The 24,615-nt window shown below is 34.3% G+C and overlaps 1 protein-coding gene across 8 annotated transcripts in view; it reads right to left on the reverse strand.

Annotated features, from left to right (window-relative positions):
* LOC106459979 (septin-7-like) overlaps positions 1-24,615 on the reverse strand; it is a 72,836-nt gene that overhangs the window by 45,965 nt on the left and 2,256 nt on the right. Inside the window, exons 1-3 of one of the 8 annotated variants that reach the window (XM_022386560.1) lie at positions 22,698-22,733; positions 21,772-21,823; positions 16,975-17,007 (exon numbers count right to left, since the gene is read on the reverse strand). Coding sequence is in view for 2 of the 8 variants with exons in the window: in XM_022386557.1 (XP_022242265.1) it covers positions 16,976-17,007; positions 22,698-22,710 (45 nt within the window). In the remaining 6 variants the exon portion in view is untranslated. Of the gene's footprint in view, positions 1-3,719; positions 4,355-16,974; positions 17,008-21,751; positions 21,824-22,523; positions 22,569-22,697; positions 22,764-24,615 lie in introns of those variants that run through there. The other 7 variants (XM_022386561.1, XM_022386562.1, XM_022386563.1 and 4 more) reach the window with 7 other exon arrangements.

Consider the following 24,615-nt stretch of genomic DNA (forward strand, 5'->3'; position numbering starts at 1 on the left):
GACTGGTCTGTGCGTATCCACTTTTGATATTCCGATAACAATCCATGTATATATGGGTATAATATGAATGGTAAACATATCATGGACATACTTAAGTATCTTTTCAACCCAATGGATGGCGCTACATATCGATGGATAGACACTTTATACTTTATACAGATATAACATAAAAAGTAAACAACCAAGAGTATTAAAAAAATTATGAATTAAAAAAAAAGAAGGCACGGAACCTGCTACAAAGTGTAATGAAACAAGAATTAAAACCATGATCACAAATGTATAAAATTTAATCTCTATTCTGGCAGCTTTATACACTTATCTGTAGGCCAATGTAAGGATTACTTTTTATAAATTTGTTATTGTGGTTTTAATTCTTGTAAAGTTACAGCTATCAGGTATATGACTATACTGGAAGTTTATAGATGTTGTGTCTATTCCATGGACATATAAAAAATATATTAATATAAATAGAAAAATAAAATTACAATTTTAACGGAAAGTAGGGATCGTTGGTTATTTGTTGAATTGCTATAAGAAGTATCCAAAACAAAATAAATGCTACAATTAAAAAATACACAAACAAGTAAAGTGATACTAGTTGGATAGATTTTAAAACGATTTTCAATACCTACTTTTACGTCTACTACCTACCTGGTCACCTCAGTGGGGCTAGCGTCTAGACACATCGGACTATCGCTAAAAGATTTCTCAAACTTACTTGACGTTTTAAAATCTATCCAACTAGTATCACTTTACTTGTTTGTGTATTTATTATTGCAGCATTTATTTTGTTTTGGATACTTCTTATAGCGATTCTACGAATAACCAACAATCCCTACTTTCAATTAAAATTTTAATTTTTTCCCTATTTATATTAAAAGAGTGATAAAAATTATGATAATTCAAATTTAGTACCTTCTTACTATAATTAAAGGCCATTTATTGAACTTAACCAATTGTTCCAAGACATTCCATAGTTTTAATGATATTCCCTCCCAGAATACCTAATACTCTGCCTTTTGTAACAACTCATGTTCCACTATTTAATGATGGCTTTCTTTAAGACTACTAAATATTTTCTTTCTGTAATAAATCGATGTTTTAATGTTGATTCCAGTAGTACAAAAACTTGAAAACCTAATGCAGCAAGCTTCACTAGAAGAGTCAACTTATTCTTCGTATTTAGGAGACAATAATTGTTGATTAATTTGGGTTCTATAAATGTTAATTATATATGAATTACTGAGAATAATCTTGATCATTAAATATAACACACACACACACCCCTCCTCCTCTCACTTCTCTGGGCACACAAAGCGGAATTTACATACATCTCTCAAAGGCCCGCCTCACCAAATTCATAAAATCGGACACCCTACATGTAGTATGGCCTAATTACTTTACGCTCGACCAATTACATTACGATTTAATATAGATCACATTACTGGTAGTATACGGGTCGGAAATGACTTATTTAAAACAGGCCAATGAATTTTTTAGCACACAAACCGAGTTTACTGATTTAAGCCATTATAGTTTTTTTTATAAAATAATATAACAAAATAAATTATCTTGAAATGTGGGGTGGCTCCACGAACCCCTCAAACTCCACCTGCGTCTATCAATGCCATAACTTTTAAACATTAAACATATTGTTGTAACATGTTATATCGTTAGACAGATTCTTTTGGATTATTTGGTAAAACATATTGCCATGCCAAATTAACATATTTCTTCTGTAACGTTTGCTGTAAGCTACGTTCACTTTGACACAAATTGTAGTCCTAAGTTCACAAACAAATTCCGAGATTAATTGTAAGTCAACTTACAAATACACTGATAATGATAAAACTTTGTCGAAACGTTGTACATTTGCTGTTATGTTAATCTTATATTAAAGTTTTTCTTCATTACCCATTCAAGCCGTCTCAAAGTGGGTTCCTCGTCATCGAATTTAAATACACTTACTTATAGAATTCTATCGGACTCTCACTACATACTTCAGTGAATTTTCAGTGAGTTCACTAACGGATTACTTGCATTCATAAACAGCAGCTACTCTATTATTATATCATGGTTATCAGCTCCCTTTAGCAAACAACTTAGTTATAGCATTGAAAGTACAGCTTACGACAATATAATTCCTTCAATCTTTACAAGTTAATTTCCAGACATCTAAACTCTGGCCCATACGAAGGATTTTGAAAAGTGGGATGCGATTTTCTCAGTGGGGCCCATTACTTACACTTACTCTGGAGCCCCCATAATTTCAGTACAGAAATGAAAGGTATGCACACAAATAAACATACACACTAGATGTACTTCCGCGGGGCTCCCGAAACTGTTCTGTTTCAAGAGTAAATAAAACCAAAAATTAAGAGTAACATTTTTATTTCTAGTTTTTGAAATTCATATGTCCTGCTGTGTTATAGCCTACAGAGTGGGTAATTCTTCTCTTTATTCATTGTATGCTCACGTTTTATTTATGTGACGTCATGTCTACTGACTGACCGACAGACAAACTACCGTATAGTGGTGCGACTGGATAAGACAGATGACCCCACCAGTTCAGGACACGACGATTAAACATCAATCATAAAATGTAAACATCATACCAACTGACACAAACAATTAAAAACTGACTAATGGATAGTAAAGCAGTGTTCACGTGGACAGAAAAATCGACGTAACTTCACTAGTAACTACGATTTGTATACAGTGCTTATTTACCGTAGCGACACAGAAACCAGTAACTTATATCGATTTGTGAGAATGACCTATAATACACAATGATTAAACACACTAAAATCATTAACTATTTTTTATTACATCTATCAGGGACTCTTGTCCATTTATTTTCAGGGGCTCCTTTCAGATTAAATATCATGGGATACGAAAGGGGCCCTTTACCAAAAAACGACAATGCACGTGCCTAATTGTGGCTACAACATTAATATTATACATTTTTATGCTTACAAAACTTTTATTATTATTTTGATATTTTAAATGAGATTGTCTGGATTCGGCCACTCAGTGTATAGGGGCCCTTCTGACTGTACGCTGGGTCCACTGTGATGATAGGGTCCCTTTCCTACTACACATTAAAGGGGACCTTGATTATTATTAATATATATTAGTTTATTTTTCAGTCATCAATTATATTATGTAGTTTCTACGAACTCAAATTTTGCTGTTAGATAGCATTGGATGGTTGTTTTTCATCTAATCATAAATACTTTAATACTTAGAGGGGGCCTTCATTAGAATTAAGTAAAGTGCCCCCCTCCTTCTGTTGGCTCTGCAACGCTCATTATTATCACACTTTCTTAACATTATATTAAGAGATATGAACGGTAAGAAACTGAAATACTAAAAATGTCATTAACTAAAAGTGACACGCGAAATCGCTTTAGCAAAGTATTTGCATAAACCAAACTTCTGATCATTGCAAATCATTTTGTGTTATTAGTTTTCAAATTTCAATTTAACGATAATGTACAAAACAGACAACATCCTGTAGATATACACTGTTGAATAATAAACCTTACTGAACGATTAACTTAGTAAAGAAATGATTATCATACTGGATACGTTTATCATTACCGTGAGTAATTTTACAACGGAAATGTTTTGGTTTTTGACTGCTTAAAACAATTTTCACAGTAAGGTTTATTAACACACGTGGTAAAGTCTTAATACAGAAAGAAACAGGTACTCACTATTGTTAAGTGTCCAAGTCCACGTCAAGCGACGAAATATGGAAGGAGAAAAAAAGGAGAAAAAAATGTTAAAGAGTTCAAATCTTGATAAACACACGAATACAATGAAACTAACCACAAACTTGTTACAGTGCAATATATAATTTGAGAGTCATGCGGGAAGATTGCCTTGATTTACATATTTCATAAACTTGAAGAAGTCCAGACTAAACTGTTAGTCGCACTCTGAAACTTCCGACGTATGAAGATAATTGATTAGTCAGCACACTCAACCATCTTTCAATGCCGAAATAGGAGCTAGTGAGTTGTGCAGGGTAGATATACTTTGTTTAAAACGGGGAAATGGGGTATTCTGACGTCAGCTCAAGCTTGATGGCAGGAAGTGTTTGTTGTTGTTTCATTCACGTTCAATTAAGAAATCAGCTTCCATGTACGTGTTAGTGAGAGGTGTACAAAGTCCAGACTCCGGCCCTTTCACGAGAAGGGTCAGGCGCCTGATCTTTAGATAGGTTGAATAAATGGGCCGGTTGGAATTCGTGGCGTTACACTAACTTGCCTTTTGGTCTTGATCATAATTTTTGATAAATCCAACTGATTTAGCGGAACTATCTTATTCTAAAAGAACACAATTATACCGAAAACAAACACACATAGTCTTTTCAGTATTAAATAAAGAACAAAGTCGACAAATGTGCTTGTTATTTATTTCAGTTGACAAAGAAAATAGACTTTAGAATATAACTTTGACATGTACAAGATGACATAGAATATTACAAAGCTATATCTTTAGATGAACTTTATGTACAAGGTGACATAGAATATTATGAAGTTACATCTTTAGATGAACTTTATGTACAAGATGACATAGAATATTACAAAGTTACATCTTTAGATGAACTTTATGTACAAGATGACATAGAATATTACAAAGTTACATCTTTAGATGAACTTTATGTACAAGGTGACATAGAATATTACAAAGCTACATCTTTAGATGAACTTTATGTACAAGATGACACAGAATATTACAAAGTTACATCTTTAGATGAACTTTATGTACAAGATGACACAGAATATTACAAAGTTACATCTTTAGATGAACTTTATGTACAAGACGACATAGAATATTACAAAGTTGTCATGACCCTTTTAGAGGAGTACAGTTTAAACTCAGCTGGGGGCTAATCAGGCTTAGAGAGCAGTATTTTTTTTTTTGCAACGAGATTAGCATTTAGAAAATCGCTTGCACACAAAAGTATCCCCCCACAATTTCTTATACACAAAAAAAAAGGTAACACATCCTTTAATTGTATACATAGAAAATTACCCCCTTCCCTCACCTAAAACTTGATGCAATTAACCATTATGTACTGAAGCTTATTCATCGTAGTTACTTGTATACATACATGTGTCTAATATTAATAACACTACGCAATAATGTCCTATAGCATATTTATTCTTGGCATCTGGATGACAAGGGATACTTATATTTTAGAGATTGTTAACTTAAATTGTAAATTGTAACCTAAATCTCCAAAGCTGGTCAAGTTTCGTGAAATATTAATGGGATTACGGCCAAAAACATCGTTAACAACGATGGTACCCCACAGATGAAACAATTATAATCTTTATAAGTAGAAACTTAAGAACAGTATATCTAATCAGCCACACTGAATGTCAGGTTAATTTTTAGTTTCACTAAGTACGTAGAATTGAAGTTAAAATTAATTGAAAAAATGAATTTTCCAGGCTTAGCATTTACAGTCCCATTTCACATATTACAATCATAACTATTTATATTAGCCATTCACGTTCAAAATATAACCACATCATTAAAACAAGGCCCAAAATGTCAAACTATAGAATCAGAACTCATATTATTGATAATTCTTCACAAAGACTAAGACGTGTTGTATACAGAGAGTAATCGACAGTTTTATAAATTATTTTATTAGCAGACTGGAAGAAACAAAATGATCAGAAAACACACCACACAACAATCTATAACGAATTCTTGGATAAATACACAACTAAAATAAAATGTATTAATTGAAAAAATGCATTTTCCAGGCTTAGCATTTACAGTCCCATTTCACATATTACAATCATAATTATTTATATTAGCCATTCACGTTCAAAATATAACCACATCATTAAAACAAGGCCCAAAATGTCAAACTATAGAATCAGAACTCATATTATTGATAATTCTTCACGAAGACTAAGACGTGTTGTATACAGAGAGTAATCGACAGTTTTATAAATTATTTTATTAGCAGACTGGAAGAAACAAAATGATCAGAAAACACACCACACAACAATCTATAACGAATTCTTGGATAAATACACAACTAAAATAAACATCGTTTTACTTTTGAAAATGCAAAATTTAATAAATATCACCACAAAATTAAGGCATGGGTAATTAAAAGTATTTCAATCTCCGTATACACTAAGGATAAACTTACATTTAAGGTTATTTCATGTCAGAAAGGAGCACAAGATTTGCTTATTGGTTGAGCACAAAGCTACGCAATGGATTATCTATGCTGTGTCCACCACGGGTGTCGAAACTCGGTTTTTAGCGTTATAAGCCTTCAGATTTACCGTTGAACCCATGGGGAGGAAAGGTATGGGCTTGAGAACATAAGAAACGGCTTCTTTGTTATTAAATATAGTTACACGATGAGCTGTTTGTGCCCTTCTCACCGCAGGCATCGAAACACGAATTTTAGCGTTGTGAGATGTGTTGTGAATTACAAGCTGTATAAATTACACATAATACTTACATAAATATCAAATACCAATATGCTGCAGTGTTATTGTACTGAAAAAAAAAAGTTTGACTGTGAAAAAGATCACATGTAGAAATAAGTGGAAAAATATCAATTTTATTGTAATTTAAATCAAGTTCTTGTACTTGTTACTATAGTTCATTGGTTTTTAAATTTCAGGTAAAGATACTTGAGAGCCATCTGAATAAACCATCCATAATTTTAACCACCACACACCCCATTATCGGGCTAATCTACCAACAAATAGTGGGATTGACCATCACTTTATAATGCCCTTGTGAGTGAAAGGACGAGGATTTGAACCCTCGACCTTCAGATTACGGCTCAAGTGCCCTAACCACAAGACCAATGCAGTGATATATTAACATTTCCACATGTGGAAAACTTTGAGACTACCTTTATACACAAGTTTTCCCTGGCTAGGGTTATAATCCATTTTACAAAATTCTGCTTCAAAAATTAGTTACAAAGAAGGAGTATTCATGTATTCCTATTTTTTGTTTTCTTTCAGGATGATAGATATAACGACTGAAAACATGATACTTAAGTATATAATACTGAATATTTCATTAACTGCGAGAATATTTTATATGTTCAAGTTTTACTTACATCAATTGAAACAAAAACATGTTTAATTACTAGCGATTCCGAAATACTTTCATCCTCACTGTACGAGTTAAATGTCACACACACACACAAAATACTGTATTTTGTTGCAAACGTCCCTTTCATGTTTAAGTATTCATAACATGGAAAATAATAGTGTTTATATTTTGAGGCCCGAGACAGATTTTCTACACCCCTATTCTTCCGTGCACAAACAAGTAGCCATCCCCTAATTTGCGTGCACCTTCACCCCCCCATAGTGACCACAAGTAATCAACACCGTTGAATAAGGTCTATTTAGTTTATTTATTTACTTTCGTATATCCAACGTTTAGTTTAGTTATTTGATCACAAGAGTAAAATTTTCATCGCAATAAATTAGCGTTTCGTATCTCCTTACATCGTGTCAAGTCTTTTCTACTGGTAACATTTATAAAGCTAGTAGAGTAAACGTGAAACGTTAAGAACAATCTAGCAAATTTCCAGATAAAAGTGGTTAGTTGACTTCCAATTCGCTCGGATATCACTAAAACGAATGGTGGTAGAATAGTGTTTAAAAAAAAAAGGAAAAACTGTGCCAAAACACTCATTTTCTACGTAAAACACACAGGAAACGGATTTATTTACAGTATTGGCGGTATATTTTTTGTTCTGTTTTTGTGTATGTGGTTTATACATTATTAGAAAATCTGGAACCAAAGACATGAACCTACAAAAATATGGTTCACAAATATGCATTTGTAATCTAATGGGGCCATAGCCCCCATTAGCAATGCTATGGTTAAAAACTACATATTTTAGCTGTTTCACTGCTTTAATAGTTATTTTTAGTGTGAAATATATTCAAGACCGCATTATAAACACCTCAAATATTATAAATGTATTTCCTTATAATAAATAAGGGTAATTAAATAAATGATAGATATATAGGAATTATAAACAGAGTAAATGGTCTATTTAACATTAATATGATCCCATTCTCCCCTCTACCATTCAACAAGCTATCAGTGATCATTGCCAAACAATGTAAATATAGATGAAACTGTAAAGAGCATCCTCCTGCTCCAGCTTTATATGAAATTTGATGTTCATTTAGACCTTTGATCTGGTGACCTCACCTTAATGGTGTATCTGTTTTGTCTTTACAGATCCATTGAAACACTGACGTGTATATGAAGAAGGCTAGGTTATTCACAAAGTCTCTAATGAATTGTTGTTTGTCACACAAATAACAACCCAAGTTACTTAACATCACTTTTGAAAAGTCTGGGCTGTTTATTTCTATTATCAATAATACTAGTTCATTCCTCTTCAGTTTCCATACAGCTCCAACAGTAACATGAAATTATTTATAAAATTGTCAAGACTTTGACTTCTACGTGTTTTTGTCCTGGTAGCCGTTAGTACATTCAACACATTAACACTTGAGAACAGTTAAACTTCTTCTACTTTATCAGGCATTATGCTGGTGTGTGTCTATCAGTGCTTCGATGGCAGCCAATCACATTGTAAGCTATCGGTTCATTTTCATACAATGTTTGCACTGCAAGTAATATTCTTAATGTTTGACTATTTTTGATGTCTGTACGTTTATGGGGATGTAGGAAGTACTAATGTTTGACTATTTTTGATGTCTACGTTTATGGGGATGTAGGAAGTACTAATGTTTGACTATTTTTGATGTCTACGTTTATGGGGATGTAGGAAGTACTAATGTTTGACTATTTTTGTTGTCTGTACGTTTATAGGGATGTAGGAAGTACTAATGTTTTGACTATTTTTGTTGTCTGTACGATTATAGGGATGTAGGAAGTACTAATGTTTGACTATTTTTGATGTCTGTACGTTTATGGGGATGTAGGAAGTACTAATGTTTGCCTATTTTTGTTGTCTGTACGTTTATAGGGATGTAGGAAATACTAATGTTTGACTATTTTGATGTCCGTACGTTTATGGGGATGTAGGAAGTACTAATGTTTGACTATTTTTATTGTCTGTACATTTATGGGGATGTAGGAAGTACTAATGTTTGACTATTTTTGATGTCTACGTTTATGGAGATGTAGGAAGTACTAATGTTTGACTATTTTTGTTGTCTGTACATTTATGGAGATGTAGGAAGTACTAATGTTTGCCTATTTTTGAAATATGTGAGAAGTATTTCAAATTTCTCCCCGACTTGGACAAATGAGTGCTTAACTTTGAGAATGTAGAAAATATTTTAATGTCTGTCTATTTTTAAAACATAGGAATTATGTTTGTGTTTTAGTATATTTAACGATGTAAAAATATTTTAATGTTTGTCTATTTTTAAAACATGGGAATTATGTTTGTGTTTGAGTATATTTAACAATGTAAAAATATTTTAATGATTGCCCATGAAATATTCCTAATATTTCTACTTATTTTTGTATGGGGTAGGGAAGAGGAGGGCGTGGGAAACATTTTTGATGTTTACTTATTTTTAGGGTGTAGTAGGAATTTGAAATAAGTATAGCAAAATTTGATTAGTTCAATAACTACTTACAAATAAAAATCTGATTTGGCACTAGTTTAGTTAACATTACAGGTGACGTTGGTCTGCCTATGTATCTCTCCTAATGGGAAGGGTATGTAATGAACGTATTTTTAATATAAATAGACAACTACTATTGGATAACAAGCATATTTCACATTTATTTACGGTATCTCAAAACATTTGTAAACTGCTTTCACATACCGTTTATAAATGTATGTACTGATAACAGATGTTTTCGAAAAATAAAATGAGGATAGTGTTTCACTTTCTTACCATGTTTCTTACATTTGAAAGATAATAAAATACAACCCACGTGTTGAGCCCATGATTAGACAACACTTTTGTACACCTTCATTAGCATGGCAATGGACTGAAATCTTGTTGACTTGATGAAGTTGCACATAATTGTCAGTTACCTAAACAAGTTGTCCCTTTCAATAACTTCTAATTGTATGCCTGCCCTCTAGTGGCTTGACAATTGTGAGGGCTTATAACATGAAAACCAGGTTTTGATACTTGTGGAGGGCACAGATCAATTGTATACCACCTGATACGTACTGTATGTACATCTTTCTAACAGTATCTCTTCTACTTCTTTTCAGATTAGTTCTGGAAAGTTTTTTCATGAGTATTAAAACATACCTAATGTTGGATGTACTTTTTCATTTTTTTCTATAATTACCTAAGAGAGGTGTGTCCAGTATTTAATTATATTCTTAATAAGTTAGTTTTATTGATCATACAAATATTTTAATTTTGGCCATTAGTCTGAGAGCTAGAGTCAGCAATAATTTGTTATTAATAATGCTGCGCCCCCTGTAACAACATTTGACACCTGGTACCATATGTGTAGATTTTAGGACGGCTGGATGTTAATCTGTATTTACACCAGTAAGTACTTTATAGGACTTTTTATAACACCAACATTCAAAAGAAAATGCAAAAGAAAGGTTGTACGTAAAAGTGAGAAATTCAAACTTGTTGATTTTAAATACATTGATACATGTATTTATTTTTGGTATTAAAAAGTATTGAAAATGCTAGGATTAACCAAACTAGCAAACAAACAAAACAAATAAAAATTAATACAATAAATTTTTGAAGCTTGGCATTTCATGTGTGACATTGATGGTATCATAATAACATATATTTAACTTGTATAGTTTATACGAGCCAGTTGCAATGGGTCAAATATAGACTGAGATGATTCAGTCGATACCTAAGATCTGCAATCACTACAATTAGTGTTAGGTAATTAATCAAAGTTAACATTTTCCTAAAGTAAAAATGTATTTCCGATAGATACCTCATCTAAAAAAAATAGCCTTTCTTCATCAGTACTGCTTTCTATCGATGCAAATTTTCAACACTTGCCACTAGCCTTACATCTCCTGCTTCTGCATATCCACAAGTAAATGATTATGCAGCAACTCTCCATTAATAGGAATGCCACATCATAACCAGTCCCCTCTCCATACTTACACTCATTAATCACTTTGAGATTGATCATAGGACCTACACTACATATCACCAGAAGTGGGAAATGTGAGTGAAGGTAAGTATCTATTGGAAATACATTTTCATTTGAGGAAAATGTCAACTTCCAATAACAAAATATCTTACCTCCTCTCACAAAATAGCTAGAATCCCACAATGAACTGGTGGACGGCTGGTGAAAAAGTTATCCACCTTTACGAAACATCCAAAGAGAGACCATGAGGTGTGGAACCAAAAAAGAAAATATCACACCTCAATCGGAGACTGCACCACATCTGAGCCAGGTATACTCTTCGCCCTTTTATGGCTGTGTCGCGAACATGAAAGGTGGAAAAACATGAAGGTTTGTTTGTTTTGAATTTCGTGCAAAGCTGCACGAGGGCTATCTGCATTAGCCATCCCTAATTTAGCAGTGTAAGACTAGAGGGAAGGCAGCTAGTCATCACCAACCACTGCCAACTCTTGGGCTACTCTTTTACCAACGAATAATGGGATTGACCATCCGTATATAATGCTCCCACGACTGAAAGGACGAGCATGTTGGGTGTGACGGATATTCGAACCCGCGACCCGCAGATTGCGAGTTGAGTGCCCTAACCATCTGGCCATACCGGGCCAAAACGTGAAGGAATCCCATAATACGTATTACCTATTAATGGGAACCTTGGGTGTGTTGAGTGGCTAGGGCGCAATGGACCATAGTGGTAGTTCAATCTCATTGAACACCTGGCAGCATCTTGAATTGTACATCACCTCAAAACGAGAATTGGTAGGAAAGACAAGCTTCTGTACCAAAATCAGTCTCCATTTGTGCATACTTCCAACCCAATCAACACCTGACCCATCACAAAACGACACCCAGCGGATGGTAGAAAGGAGGAAAGCCCTAGTGGGATGACATCTCCGGACCAAAACCTGGCGGTATTGGGTATGTTTTTTCAGTCCGGACACAAGTGGGAATACATGTGCTGCTTCCAGCTAAAACCAACACTAGATCTGCCAGGAACTGACATACAGCAGATGGAAGGAAGAGGGACCACAAACCTGGGGTGCATCTCAAGTTCAATACCTGGAGGCACTGGGCATTTTTCATCCAGTCCACAGTAGGAGAAGGGATACCGGTCAGAACACATGTAAGGACTTACTTAGCTGGATCATCTCCAACCAACACCTGACCCCACGGAAGCCTGAGGTCCGTGGTAGTAAGGGCTTCATGCGATCGACAGGATTCAAATTCTGACAGGCTTCTATGGTCCACCACCCCCAGTGGCTAGTGGCTAGGACTTCCATACTCCACTAGAAGAAAGGAGGGAAAATTCACTTTAGAGTCAGGAGGACCACACAACTGAAGACAGTACAACGGGTGACCACGACACCCTATTTTGAAAAACAGAGCTACCATGTCTACGAAGTCGATCAACCAACACCCAACAGCATCTGAAATTGTACGTCAGGTCCATGGTAGGAAGTCTGAATGCCACAGAGCATCATAGATGGGCAGCAATCCCTGTCTACTTTACTTGTGTGTCCATGAGTGTATGGTCTGGGATGAACATATTGATGAAGCAAAAGACAACTAGAGAGAACTACTAACAGTCCTACAGAACACCCCATCATGGTCACAGTAAGGATTAAAAAAAAAAGATACCTGGTCAGGCACCACTTGCCACGGAGAGGATTGACAATACACTAGTTAAAAGGCCCCTGTAAATTAAGAAATGACAAAACATAGTCCACATCAGTCATAACAAGATTGTGTTTAAGATGGCAACTGCAGGTAAACAGATAACACTGAGCAAGAAAAGACCATGTGATGTAAGTAATGTGAACCAAAAGTAAGAGGTGTAGTCTACATACCAGCCCCAATGACCTCCAAAGAAAGACAGAAATGGACAACCAGGGACATGGTGAGGTGACAGTTTTGACGAGAAGATAACCTAAAAGGCGACACTCCACAGGCAAAAGGGAAGAATACATCAGCCTAATTAACTGGTGGATCCTACCTGTAAGGATAATGGAAAGATTCCATGGAATAAACAAATGGTTACAAGAACCACAGAAGGGAGCAGTGTGAGTGAGATACCACCAGGGGGCCCAGACCAAACACAGGAAGCAGTCAGGATCAGAATGGACATTAAAGCAGAAAATGGAGAAGAATGAAATGAGAGAAAAAGTGGAAATATCCTCCCTAGTAACAGAAGTCTTGGGCAAAAACGAATGGTCAGGGAAGAGGAGAACAAACGGCCAGTATCAATCGCAAAGATCTCAGATCGCTGCCAGCCACAAGCCAATAATATGAGGAAAGGTGATCCAGGGAACATGAAGACAAAGGTTCAAATGGAGGATAAGGGAGAGCATGATGGACAACATTGAGATACCAATCTGGTAGACACACACAGCAGGGAAAACAGTGAAAGAAAAATGAATGAAATAACAAAGACAACACTGGAGACTGAAAAACAGAGGCAAACTTAATAAATCTGAATGTGCTAGATATTGCAGCTTGACAGTCAGCAATTGAGGAAATTGACAGTCCCTTATCAAAGAGCCAAGTGGAAAATGCAGTTAATTGTGGAAGTGAAGGACAATATCCCCAGCAGGGGAAAGTATACTATTTATGCTGATAAACCGCCAAGGACCAAACAAAAGCCAAGCATGAAGCCACCAGGCAGAAATGAATGGATGATCCACGTCTGATTAAGGTTAATGGAGGAGCATCAGAGACAATGGCAAAGGAAGGGGAGGAGACACCAAAGGCCTGCACAGAAGTGGAAACTACTTCTGAGCAGGCCAAAACTGAGCCAGTAGCAGCACATGGCACAGAGTGGTCTGAAAAAATGAAAGGATCCTTGGAAGAAGATGAATAGGAGGATATGTATACAGGTAAAATCCCTTCCAATAGGTGGGGTGGCAGGGTATTAAGAGAAACTAAGGAATCCTGAATTGAAGGTAACACATATAATAAAAGAAATAGGGCCTCTCATGCTGTAGGAAAGGGAGAGGAAATGTTCCATATCCTGTTAGCAAAGGGGAGAAGGCAGGGCCCAGCTGATGAGGTAATTGAAAAACACACCAAGGTAAACCAGATATTGTGTGGTTGTGAGAAATTACTTCACCTTGATGGGCCTACTCACTCTGGCAGCCTTTTATAGAAGAAACTGAGTATGAAGATGAGATTCGATATGAGAGGAATCCAAAAGTAGCCAGTCCTCCATGTAATGGTGGAAAATGAAGGCCACTGGTATGAAGCAGTCGAGCAAACGACCTAACAACTCGGTAGAAGGCATAAGGAGCCAATGCCAGGCCAAATGGCAAAGCCTGAAATTGATAAACAAAATGGAGGAAATGTCAGGATGACTGGAAGATTGGAATGTGTAGAAAGACATCCGACACATCAACCTTCATCATCCACGACCCGGGGGTGACCCCAACAAAGGGTTAAGTAAGACTTCATTGTGAAATTGCGAACAACCAGAAAATGGTTCAGGAACAAGAAATCAATAAAAGGTCACCAAGTTCCAGTCTATGAGGGTATGACGAACAGACAGGAGTAAAACTCCGGCTGAGAAGGTTCCCCAATTTCTATGGCCTCTTTCTAATGTCCTTAACTGCCTCCTGTATATGCTGGCAAGAAACAGGATCCCTTGGTGAGGGAAGGCAATTGGATGAGGAGACAACAGGAGAGGGGAACGGAAGTAACAGGCCAGACCCACTGAAAGAACCTGTAGAACCCATGGATCTGTTGTAAATGGTGTTCACACTTGGCAAAAAATGGAAAAGCCTGGCACCTACTGGCCTCAACTCTGATGCTGATTCACCAACACTGTAATCCTCTGAAATGTCTTCGAGTAATAACCCGACTGCAAATAGATGAAGAACAAGAAGCTTGAACCAGCAAAGGGTAGGAAGGGGGTAAGACACAGAAACAGTAGGAGGAGGTTGGGATAAATGGGAAGCTAATGAGGATAATGAATTATGCAGATGAGCGGACTCAACTCAGGCCTCTTTACGCAAAAAAGGTGCCATGCACAAGTCATGCTGGGAAGGAGTGGGAAAACATACTCAAGAAAAAATGGCATCCTGATCTGGAAGGTCCCAACAGCATAGCTGCCACATCTGAAGATGAAAGGCATGCCATTGTAGTAAACAGAAGACCATGAACATCATCTGAAAACCCTTCAGGAAACAAGAGAATTGCCTGAGCCAGCCAGTGCAAAGTCGATAATGCACTCAAATCTATGGGCAACATCAGTATGAAACAGGAAAATTGAGGTTTTGATAAATTCACCAATGCATTAGGGTTATAACCCCACAATGTACTGTAAGATTCTAAAATCAAGATAAGGGAAGGAAGATCTATGAAGCGCATAAGCAAGATCTTCAGATGTACAAGGCAGATGAGGCATACTAACCCTCAACTGAAAGTGATCTGCTAAAACATTGGGCAATGAACCCCAACATCAGGCGAGGTAGGGAACTAAATATTGACCCATAGATTCACACCAAGGAGTGAAGGTTAAGAATCATAGGAAACAGAAGATAAGGATAATAAGACAGCACAAACCTGATTAATTAATTCCACAAAGGGTGAATGAAGTCTGAGTAAATCCCCCAATATCACTCATGACTAGAAAGCATATTCAGGAGGGGGGGAGAATAGGCTGTCCCAATTCTCATCCTCCCTGTCAGACACCCCAGGAGCAGGCATAACAAAATATTTATTCCTTGTGTAGTGATGAAGATTTCATGAATGTAGACATTTCTCATCGAATAATTGCTGTCCTCAGCCAATAATTGGAGTACTGAACCCGATAATATTAGTCAGGAAGCCTGCAGCAACAGTAACGGCTGTAGCAGGTATAACTACCTTAAACTGCAAGTGACAAGTTTACAGATTGTTTCACATTGTTAGCTTAGAAAAGTGGTTTCCAAACACTTTTCACTGACAATACCCTAGCCCAGAGGTTCCAGTGATACATCAAATTTATGAAATTACCATTTACTGAAAGAGTAATGAATAACATAAAATGTGGGGTTTCTCTCAACTTGCTTATATAAAACTGAAGTGTAGAAATAAGATAAATGCGAAACCAGATCTTCGTTTGAAACTGTCAGACATTGACCAAGAAATTCGTAAGAATGTTTCAACAAAGCAGTATCATTCTTCAAATTAAAATAACTTGGAAGATTTTTTTTTAATTTTCCATATTTAAATCTCTTTTCATTGTTCTTTTTTAAAAACTAAAATCAAGCTGTAAAGGTAGTAACATACATATATGATACACCAGTTACACATGATAAAAACTATTTTTAACTTGAGGTGGTCTGCCAATACAGTAAAGACGTTTTAGGGGATCCTCCAGTTGGCAAAGTTTGGGAACCCCTGCCCTAACCCACTTACCTTGATTTGTATGATAACTTCTGCTGCCACATTCAATTTTTTTTATGTTATTAATTATTCTTCATTTGATCAAACTCTCACAACAATCCTAGCAATTTGCCACAACACACAGTTTGGAAACCACTAGCTTAGAATTTGCACTTAGGACTAACCTAATCTCCCAAGTTGGTCAAAACTATCATTAACAGCGAGGTTACCCAACTAATGAAACAATGCATTCTAATCTTTATATTCATGGTGTTAGAAAAATACATTGGTTCAAGAAGTCTTGATATAAATGAATAAAAACCCTATAACCCGAGTGCTTTTGAAAGGTGGACCTTTCTTCTTCTGTTTTTGCTCCAAGAACATAGTTTATTCTGATTGGAAGTTATTATTGTCTATACAACTTCAATATAACTGACTATAAAATACACCAATACAGAAATGTGTACTCACCAAATCTCCGGCTTGGTGTGTAAATAGGGAGATCTGGAATAAAAAAATTCAGTACTTTCCATCACGCCAAAAACAAATATATTTTCAGATTACAAGTTCACAAACAAAATTTTTGTATTCTAGAATGTAGATCATCATTTTCTAGATATATTTTTATCATGATCCCTTCCCACGCTTATCATAGCAGCAAAAACACAGATGCACACAGATATATAAGAGAAAATATGAAAACAGTGAATGCAATTATTAGTATTAATATTTTATTATCTTTGCAAACCCACAGTTTGAGAAATGGGCAAAAACCTTATAAATGTCAACCTATAGCATGAATAACATATTTCATAATTATGGTTTTTGTATGGTTTACTCAAATCATAGTCATCTCTAGTCTGTTAAAAAGTTTGTTTGTTTGTTTTGAATTTCGCGCAAAGCTACACGAGGGCTATCTGCAGTGTAAGACTAGAGGGAAGACAGCTAGTCATCGCCACACACCGCCAACTCTTGGGATACTCTTTTACCAACGAATAGTGGGATTGACCGTCACATTATAATGCCCCCATGGCTGAAAGGGCGAGCATGTTTGGTGTGATGGGGATTCAAACCCACGACCCGCAGATTGCGAGTCGAGTACCCTAACCACCTGGCCATGCTGGGCCTTGTTAAAAAGTAAAACAATTATTAGTTGTTGTTTTCCATATGCATGCAAGATACTTTAAGTAATGGTTTTGAAATATAGTTAATTTTATATGATTCAAGTTATAAAAAAATCATTTTTAACAAACTTTATAAAACTTAATCTTGCTAACTCAAAAAAACAATCTTTGGTATTAAATCCATAGAACCTTGTTGTTTTTTTCTCCAACAAAGTACTCTGCCTCTTACATCATAAAAACATGATTGGACATTTTATCAGTCCATTAAAATGTTAATGCAGCTGATCAGCTATTATGAATTTGAAGTAATATAGTGCTTATTAATGCAAAATGATCATCACCCCAACATGAAATTGTCTGTACTGTCCTAAAATAAGATCATCTTCATTAAACTTTAATGCAAAAGAATAAAGTTTCTCATGCAGTAAACTTAGCTTACTCGTAGGCCTACTGTTAATATTATACATGTTACAGTGCACTTGTCCGATTTATAGAACAGCTCTGTAATATCTTGTCTTAATCTTAAATATTTTTGTATGTGATCTAATTTTTTTATATAAAACTTTATGGAATCATTATTAATATATAAAAATGTGTAGTTTGTGGTAAAGTTATTGATTATTTTTCTTTTAAAATATGATTAAACTACAAAGATTGGCTATTGAAAAAAAATATACACAAAAAAGTTATTGACTACAACATAATTATGTACATAATAAAAGTGAATTTAAAATTTAGTGTTAATTTTATTGATGATTAGAGCTGGGCAATGTACTCTATGAATTTCTTACCTAGGAGCTTCAATTAGTGCCAAGTAAAATAACCAGCTAATGTTTCCAATTATTCAAACTATCCAGTCATCAAAATTACAGTTAAATTGATTAATGTCACAAAAATGATCAACTAATCAAAATTGGGATTTCTGATTGTTACTATTTAATCTATCCAAGTTGTTGAACTATTCTAGCTCATGTAGATAATATTCAGTTTCATTATAGAATTAACCTTGATATAGTTTTAAGCACTCTTTGGAACTGAACAGCAATTATCAATATATCATGTGAAATAGAATTTAGGCATATTCGCTTTATAATTTAGTCAATTGTCAGATGACTATTACTTTGGAACAAGGAAAAATACCATCTCAGGTTTTTAATATAGTAAACTACATGGTTTGAAGAGTATTTGCTCTAAATTGGGTGCTTATACATTTTGTCAAACATCGGATTGCAATAATTTCAAAAAACAGGGCATGAATCCTTTTCATAAATCTTAACATCCTATAGTAGCGGAGTTTAAATGGTAACTGGGAGGATTGTTTTAGGATACAAGTAAAAGCTGTTTCCATATTTGGATTACTTATACTTGAATTAGGAGGAGGGAAAATCTTGGCTCAATTTCAGTAAAATTATGAAAATAATTACAATGGCATAGGGTATTTGTGAAAATCCAAAATGGCCACCAAAAGCAATTTTTGACCAAATTTGGCTAAAATTCAATTGCTTCTATTTCCAGAATAGTATTATACATTAGTTAATTTCTTAATTCAAAAGTAAATATTAAAAAACACAGCTAAACATCAATTTTTGTGTGTCATATCGTATGTTGAATGCAGCACTGGTTCAAATAAGATGTTTGTGATGTCAAAATACAAAATATATATATAAGAAGAAAGTAAACCTAAGGACATCGGTCTTGTTTAACAAAATCTGCCTACAAGAAAATACTGTCACCAAAGTACACCAATATATATATATATATATATCGATATTGACAAGCTAGGATATAAAATAAGAGCCTCTTATCTTTTAAATTTGCTAAGATATTGTTCCTGTACTGAATCAAACACAGTGGCTCCCATGCCCACATCTTTCCATGTCCCTTGTATACACTTACTTCTATATATGATATGAATAACCAATCAACAGCTCAGAATGTCCCCTAGTGGTTTTATCAGCCATTTTGACGTGTTATTGTGCTAAATTCGCTCTTTTCACACAAGATTTCAAATGATGGGGTAAGTCTTTAATGAGCTTGAAATTTCATATTTTTTAGACCCAAATACAGCTTAATTACTACACTAGATAAATTATAGTATCAATATTGTAATTTATGACTTTTTGGTTATTTAAAATGTAATATAAAACCTAAAAAAAAATTTCTTTTCACATCCTCCATGTGGGAAATTTCATAGGGCTTTCCAACCTACGATAAGCAGCAACCGAGTACAAACGTCAAATCTGGAAGAGATAATTGTTTGCTTTTCTTCTTTATTTACTGTTTTATTTTTTTTAAGAAAAATAAGTTTAAGAACTTATTTGTAAATAGAAATAATGTATATACATATATAATGTATATTAATCAAAATGTGATTGTATTTTACAAAATACTAGTCCACTAAAAAAACAGCCAAGACAGGTCACTTTGTAAAGACTAAAGGTCAGTTATATATATTATTGAAAAAGGTAACATGAGTGCACATGCACCTCATCATTGTAACTTCTGTACTGTTAGCCAGATACAGCTGGAAGGTCAATATAATAAGAATAATAAATACATATAAATGTATAATGTTATGAGATTTAAGCTATTTAGGCTAAAAATTTGTGTTTTCGTGTTATAATTTGTAGTCATTCTAAAACAAAAAAAAAGCACAATTTATATTTTTTTCCTAATTTTTAGGAAATACAGTTGTGAGAATAACAAATAAAGTATAAAGTATTTTCTAAAGAAAAATTGATAATTATCTAGAAATTATAGGATTTTGCATGTAAAATTTTAAAATGTTTAATGAATTAAAGTATTTTTAATCTTAAAATCTAAATTGCTTTGCATGTTGGATAGTCAATATTCTGAAAGACAAATGTTTATGGAAAATCTTTAATTAAAAACTCTTAATATTTAATTTAAAAACCTGATAATTTGTGTACGAAAACGTTGTAATGTTTACCAGTAACCTGCAAAATTTTGTAAAGATGTGCATACGTTATCAAAAATCATAGTATAATTACTCTCGTGGATACTTTCGTGGTTATAAGCTGGGTGTATACCACCCAACTCATAATGGAAGGGTTAATATAGATGGGAATTCACTCAATAGCATGACTGGAAAAAAAATGGTCATGATACATTGAGAGATAAGTCACTCAAAAAGTAAACATGTTATACCACTGGTGGTTCTTACAATCTAAAGTAGTTAATTAGTAAACATGTAATACCACTGGTGGTTCTTACAATCTAAAGTAGTTAATTAGTAAACATGTAATACCATTGGTGGTTCTTTCAATAGAAAGAAGTTAATTAGTAAACATGTAATGCCATTGGTGGTTCTTTCAATAGAAAGAAGTTAATTAGTGAACATGTAATACCATTGGTGGTTCTTTCAATAGAAAGTAGTTAATTAGTAAACATGTAATACCATTGGTGGTTCTTTCAATAGAAAGTAGTTAATTAGTAAACATGTAATATCACTGGTGGTTCTTTCAATGTAAAGTAGTTAATTAGTAAACATGTAATATCACTGGTGGTTTTTCCAATATAAAGTAGTTAATTAGTAAACATGTAATACCATTGGTGGTTTTTCCCATACAAAGTAGTTAAAACGCATTATTATGCATACTAGTGTTATTACTACTTAATGTTACTGAAAATATGTTTGTTACATTTACCGGCAATACTGAGGTGATGGTAAGGGTCTTCTTCAGATGTATTAGAAGTTAGACAGGTTCAAAGACTTTTATAAAGCTAGATAAACATGATCTAATATTTAGAAGCATGTGCACTTTTTACATTAAAGGAAATTATAAAATAAAACATTATTTATGGAATGAAAGAAATACCATATTGTTAATAATGAAGAATCTTAGTGTAGTCATGAACAAAACTCTTCAAATAAGGTGTCTTGCATTACAATACCAAATATATAGCTGAGGTATACATATAATTTACACTTTACTCAGAGTACATACTTGATCTTTTGCTCTCCTTTTAAAAATTGAAATACTTTGTTAAATTAGAACAAAGATATTTGAACCAGTGCATTTTACTACATTAGTAAAAAAATCTTTTATAATGTAATTTTTGTTACATAATTAAAAGTAAGATATTTATACTCAAAATCATACCATTTGTTGTTTAAGCTTACCGAAACCTTGGGGTAGGTTGTGAAACTTAAGTAATCTTCACCACAACTGTACCTAAATTAAGTTATAGCATTTTTAGTTGTAGTTTGGAACACATTTCAAAAGTTTAATCTGCACAGGGCATACTACTACTACTAAACTGATTTTCATACAAGTCACTTCACAAAAAAATTAAAATTACAGAAATTTTACAAAAAGTACTGTAATTTTTACCAATTACACTTATGAATTAAAATTCAAGGAGTGAACATATTACAGAAATTAAAGGGTCTGTCCTATCCAAGAGGCATTATTCAGATATTTAATTTTAGATGTTTTTCACAAATTACATAAGAAAATGAATATTCATAACACTAAAACTAAAAGTGCTATGGTAATGGTGATGCTCCTTCAAGTTAAATATTACTCATTAATATTCTATACACAGTAAGTCTTACCTAAATATGTGTACCATGTGCTATTAATAATAACTATAAGTAGTAGAAATATGGAATACGTCCAATCTTTAAATGAAAATAAATTAAGTAAACCTTTTCTGTTTTCATACGAATTTCAAAAATTAAATTGGAATACGAACTATAGCTATCCTACGACTGAAACGGGTTTACGAGTACCAAGTAAAAATATAAAATTCTGATGATAAATGTAAACTTGTCTTAGATCTTACTGACTCGTAGTACTTGTATTTAAGTTACAACTAAACAAGCGTGCTCATAAAGTAACATACGGTTAAAATCGATTCTATGCAGCTTACCGTTTGGGAGTGGTATTCCAGTTGCACACACTGTCAAAGTTAGGACGTAATTTTATATGTAAAATTAGTCAATATAAAATGTAAATAATCGAGTTAATGAACTCTAGTTATTTTCTGTTACGTAGATACGTAAGAATAGCACTAAACACTTACGCATATATATATTAAACTTACCGTTTTTCTGCATCGTCTGAAATTTCACCGCCACTACCACAAGTACGTCCACGCATGCTCCCCAACGGTAAACCGAGTTTTAGATATACTCAATCGATCGGGGTTCATCCCCCTTCCTTCCCTGTTAACCTTACTTTTCTAGATCAAATACCATATATATTTTATATTTAAAACATATAAAATAGTGTTTAATTTTATTTATAATTGTATTACCACTGGTAACGATAATTTCACAAAAAAACTCCCTTTATACGGGTAGTTTTATGCATTTTTTTGATTTTTAAAGTGAGCAAAATGTGAACAATATCACATACAAAAATGGATTATAACCGTTCGTTTGAGAAAGTATTAACACACCATATCTCTGACAAAAATGAATAGAGATAAGAGAATCGTATAAAATTGTTTGTTTGTTTTTGAATTTCGCGCAAAGCTACACGAGGGCTATCTGCGCTAGCCGTCCCTAATTTAGTAGTGTAAGACTAGAGGGAAGGCAGCTAGTCAACACCACCCACCGCCAACTCTTGGGCTACTCTTTTACCAACGAATAGAGGGATTGACCGTCACATTACAACGCCCCCACGGCTGAAAGGGCGAGCATGTTTGGTGTGACGGGGATTCGAACCCGCGACCCTCAGATTGCGAGTCGAGTGCCTTAACCACCTGGCCATGCCGAGCATATAAAATTGTATTATATCTCTTTAGCCCTAAGTAACCCTTTCGTATTTTTATTTAATTTTGAGATGTATCATTCTATTCCAGTATATATGTAAAAGTTTAGTCGATTACCTCCTGTCTGTCATAACACTGGACAATTGTTTCGACGAGGATAATTATTTAACTTTCGAAAAGCGAAACCAATAGTTAATTTTTACATTTAAAAATTGTCTTCCTTAAACAAAAAAGTCTACATTAGATCGCATACAGCAAATAGAAAGTCGACTGTGTATAAAATGCGTAAGTTTGGGCGAAGTAATACTTATGGCTATTCAATGACTCTACTTTTATGTGTTAAGTTTTCTCCTTTTTGGTTATAATCAAGTATACTTGATAAACAAATATATATATATATTGTTGCGTCAGCGAGGTCACGTGACTAGTATCACGCCACTCCTTCTAGAAATATCCTGTTCCTTCGTGAATGCTCTAGCATTTACTAGAGATGTGTTAGTCTTGTATATATAAGACGGTCACAACGTGACGGAACAATGAGTAATTGAACTGCAGTCAGAGAGAATATTGTTGAGCACGTGAGACGTTCGTTTGAATTATAGCGTTTGTTATAGCGCGATTGTTGAAATTAAGTGTATCGCAAAGTTATATTCAGAAAGAATAAACAAGTTTTATTTAAGAAAGGACTTGTGTTGCTAAAGTTTCGTCGGAACGAATTTACGGAAAATTAACTAACGAACAGAGACGTAACAATATATATACTACCATTTGCCCTACGCGATCTAACACAACACTAAACAAGAGCAATCAGAGAGATGGCATACCCTCTCCCCGCTGCTCCTTTTCGAGATTACATACGTTTATATTGAATAACGTAAAATTTTACCCTCGAAAACTCAAAAGATCTTTCTCAAATCCAGAATGATCAACAATCAGGATCATTTTTTGTAGTGACTAGTGTGATGAGAAATCTCAACCTTAATGTGCCCATGACATTTGGTAACAATCCGATCATACTTTACAGAGTTATTAACCCAAAATCGCGAAAATGCCCATCTCCCCATTATAAAAAAGCTTGGAAGTCAGAGTCCGGACCAAATTTGGGAAGGACTGTCCCATTCTAACTTCCAATCTTGTGTAGCATTTTCGTGTACATCGGTCGATTTGGTTTTCGAGATACACACACACACACAAGAACTCCACTGATTTACGTACAGTTTTTCTCGTCAAATGCGAAAAACATAAG

The sequence above is a fragment of the Limulus polyphemus genome, unplaced genomic scaffold (assembly GCF_000517525.1).
Source record: "Limulus polyphemus unplaced genomic scaffold, Limulus_polyphemus-2.1.2 Scaffold689, whole genome shotgun sequence".
In the NCBI taxonomy this organism is placed as follows: domain Eukaryota; kingdom Metazoa; phylum Arthropoda; class Merostomata; order Xiphosura; family Limulidae; genus Limulus; species Limulus polyphemus.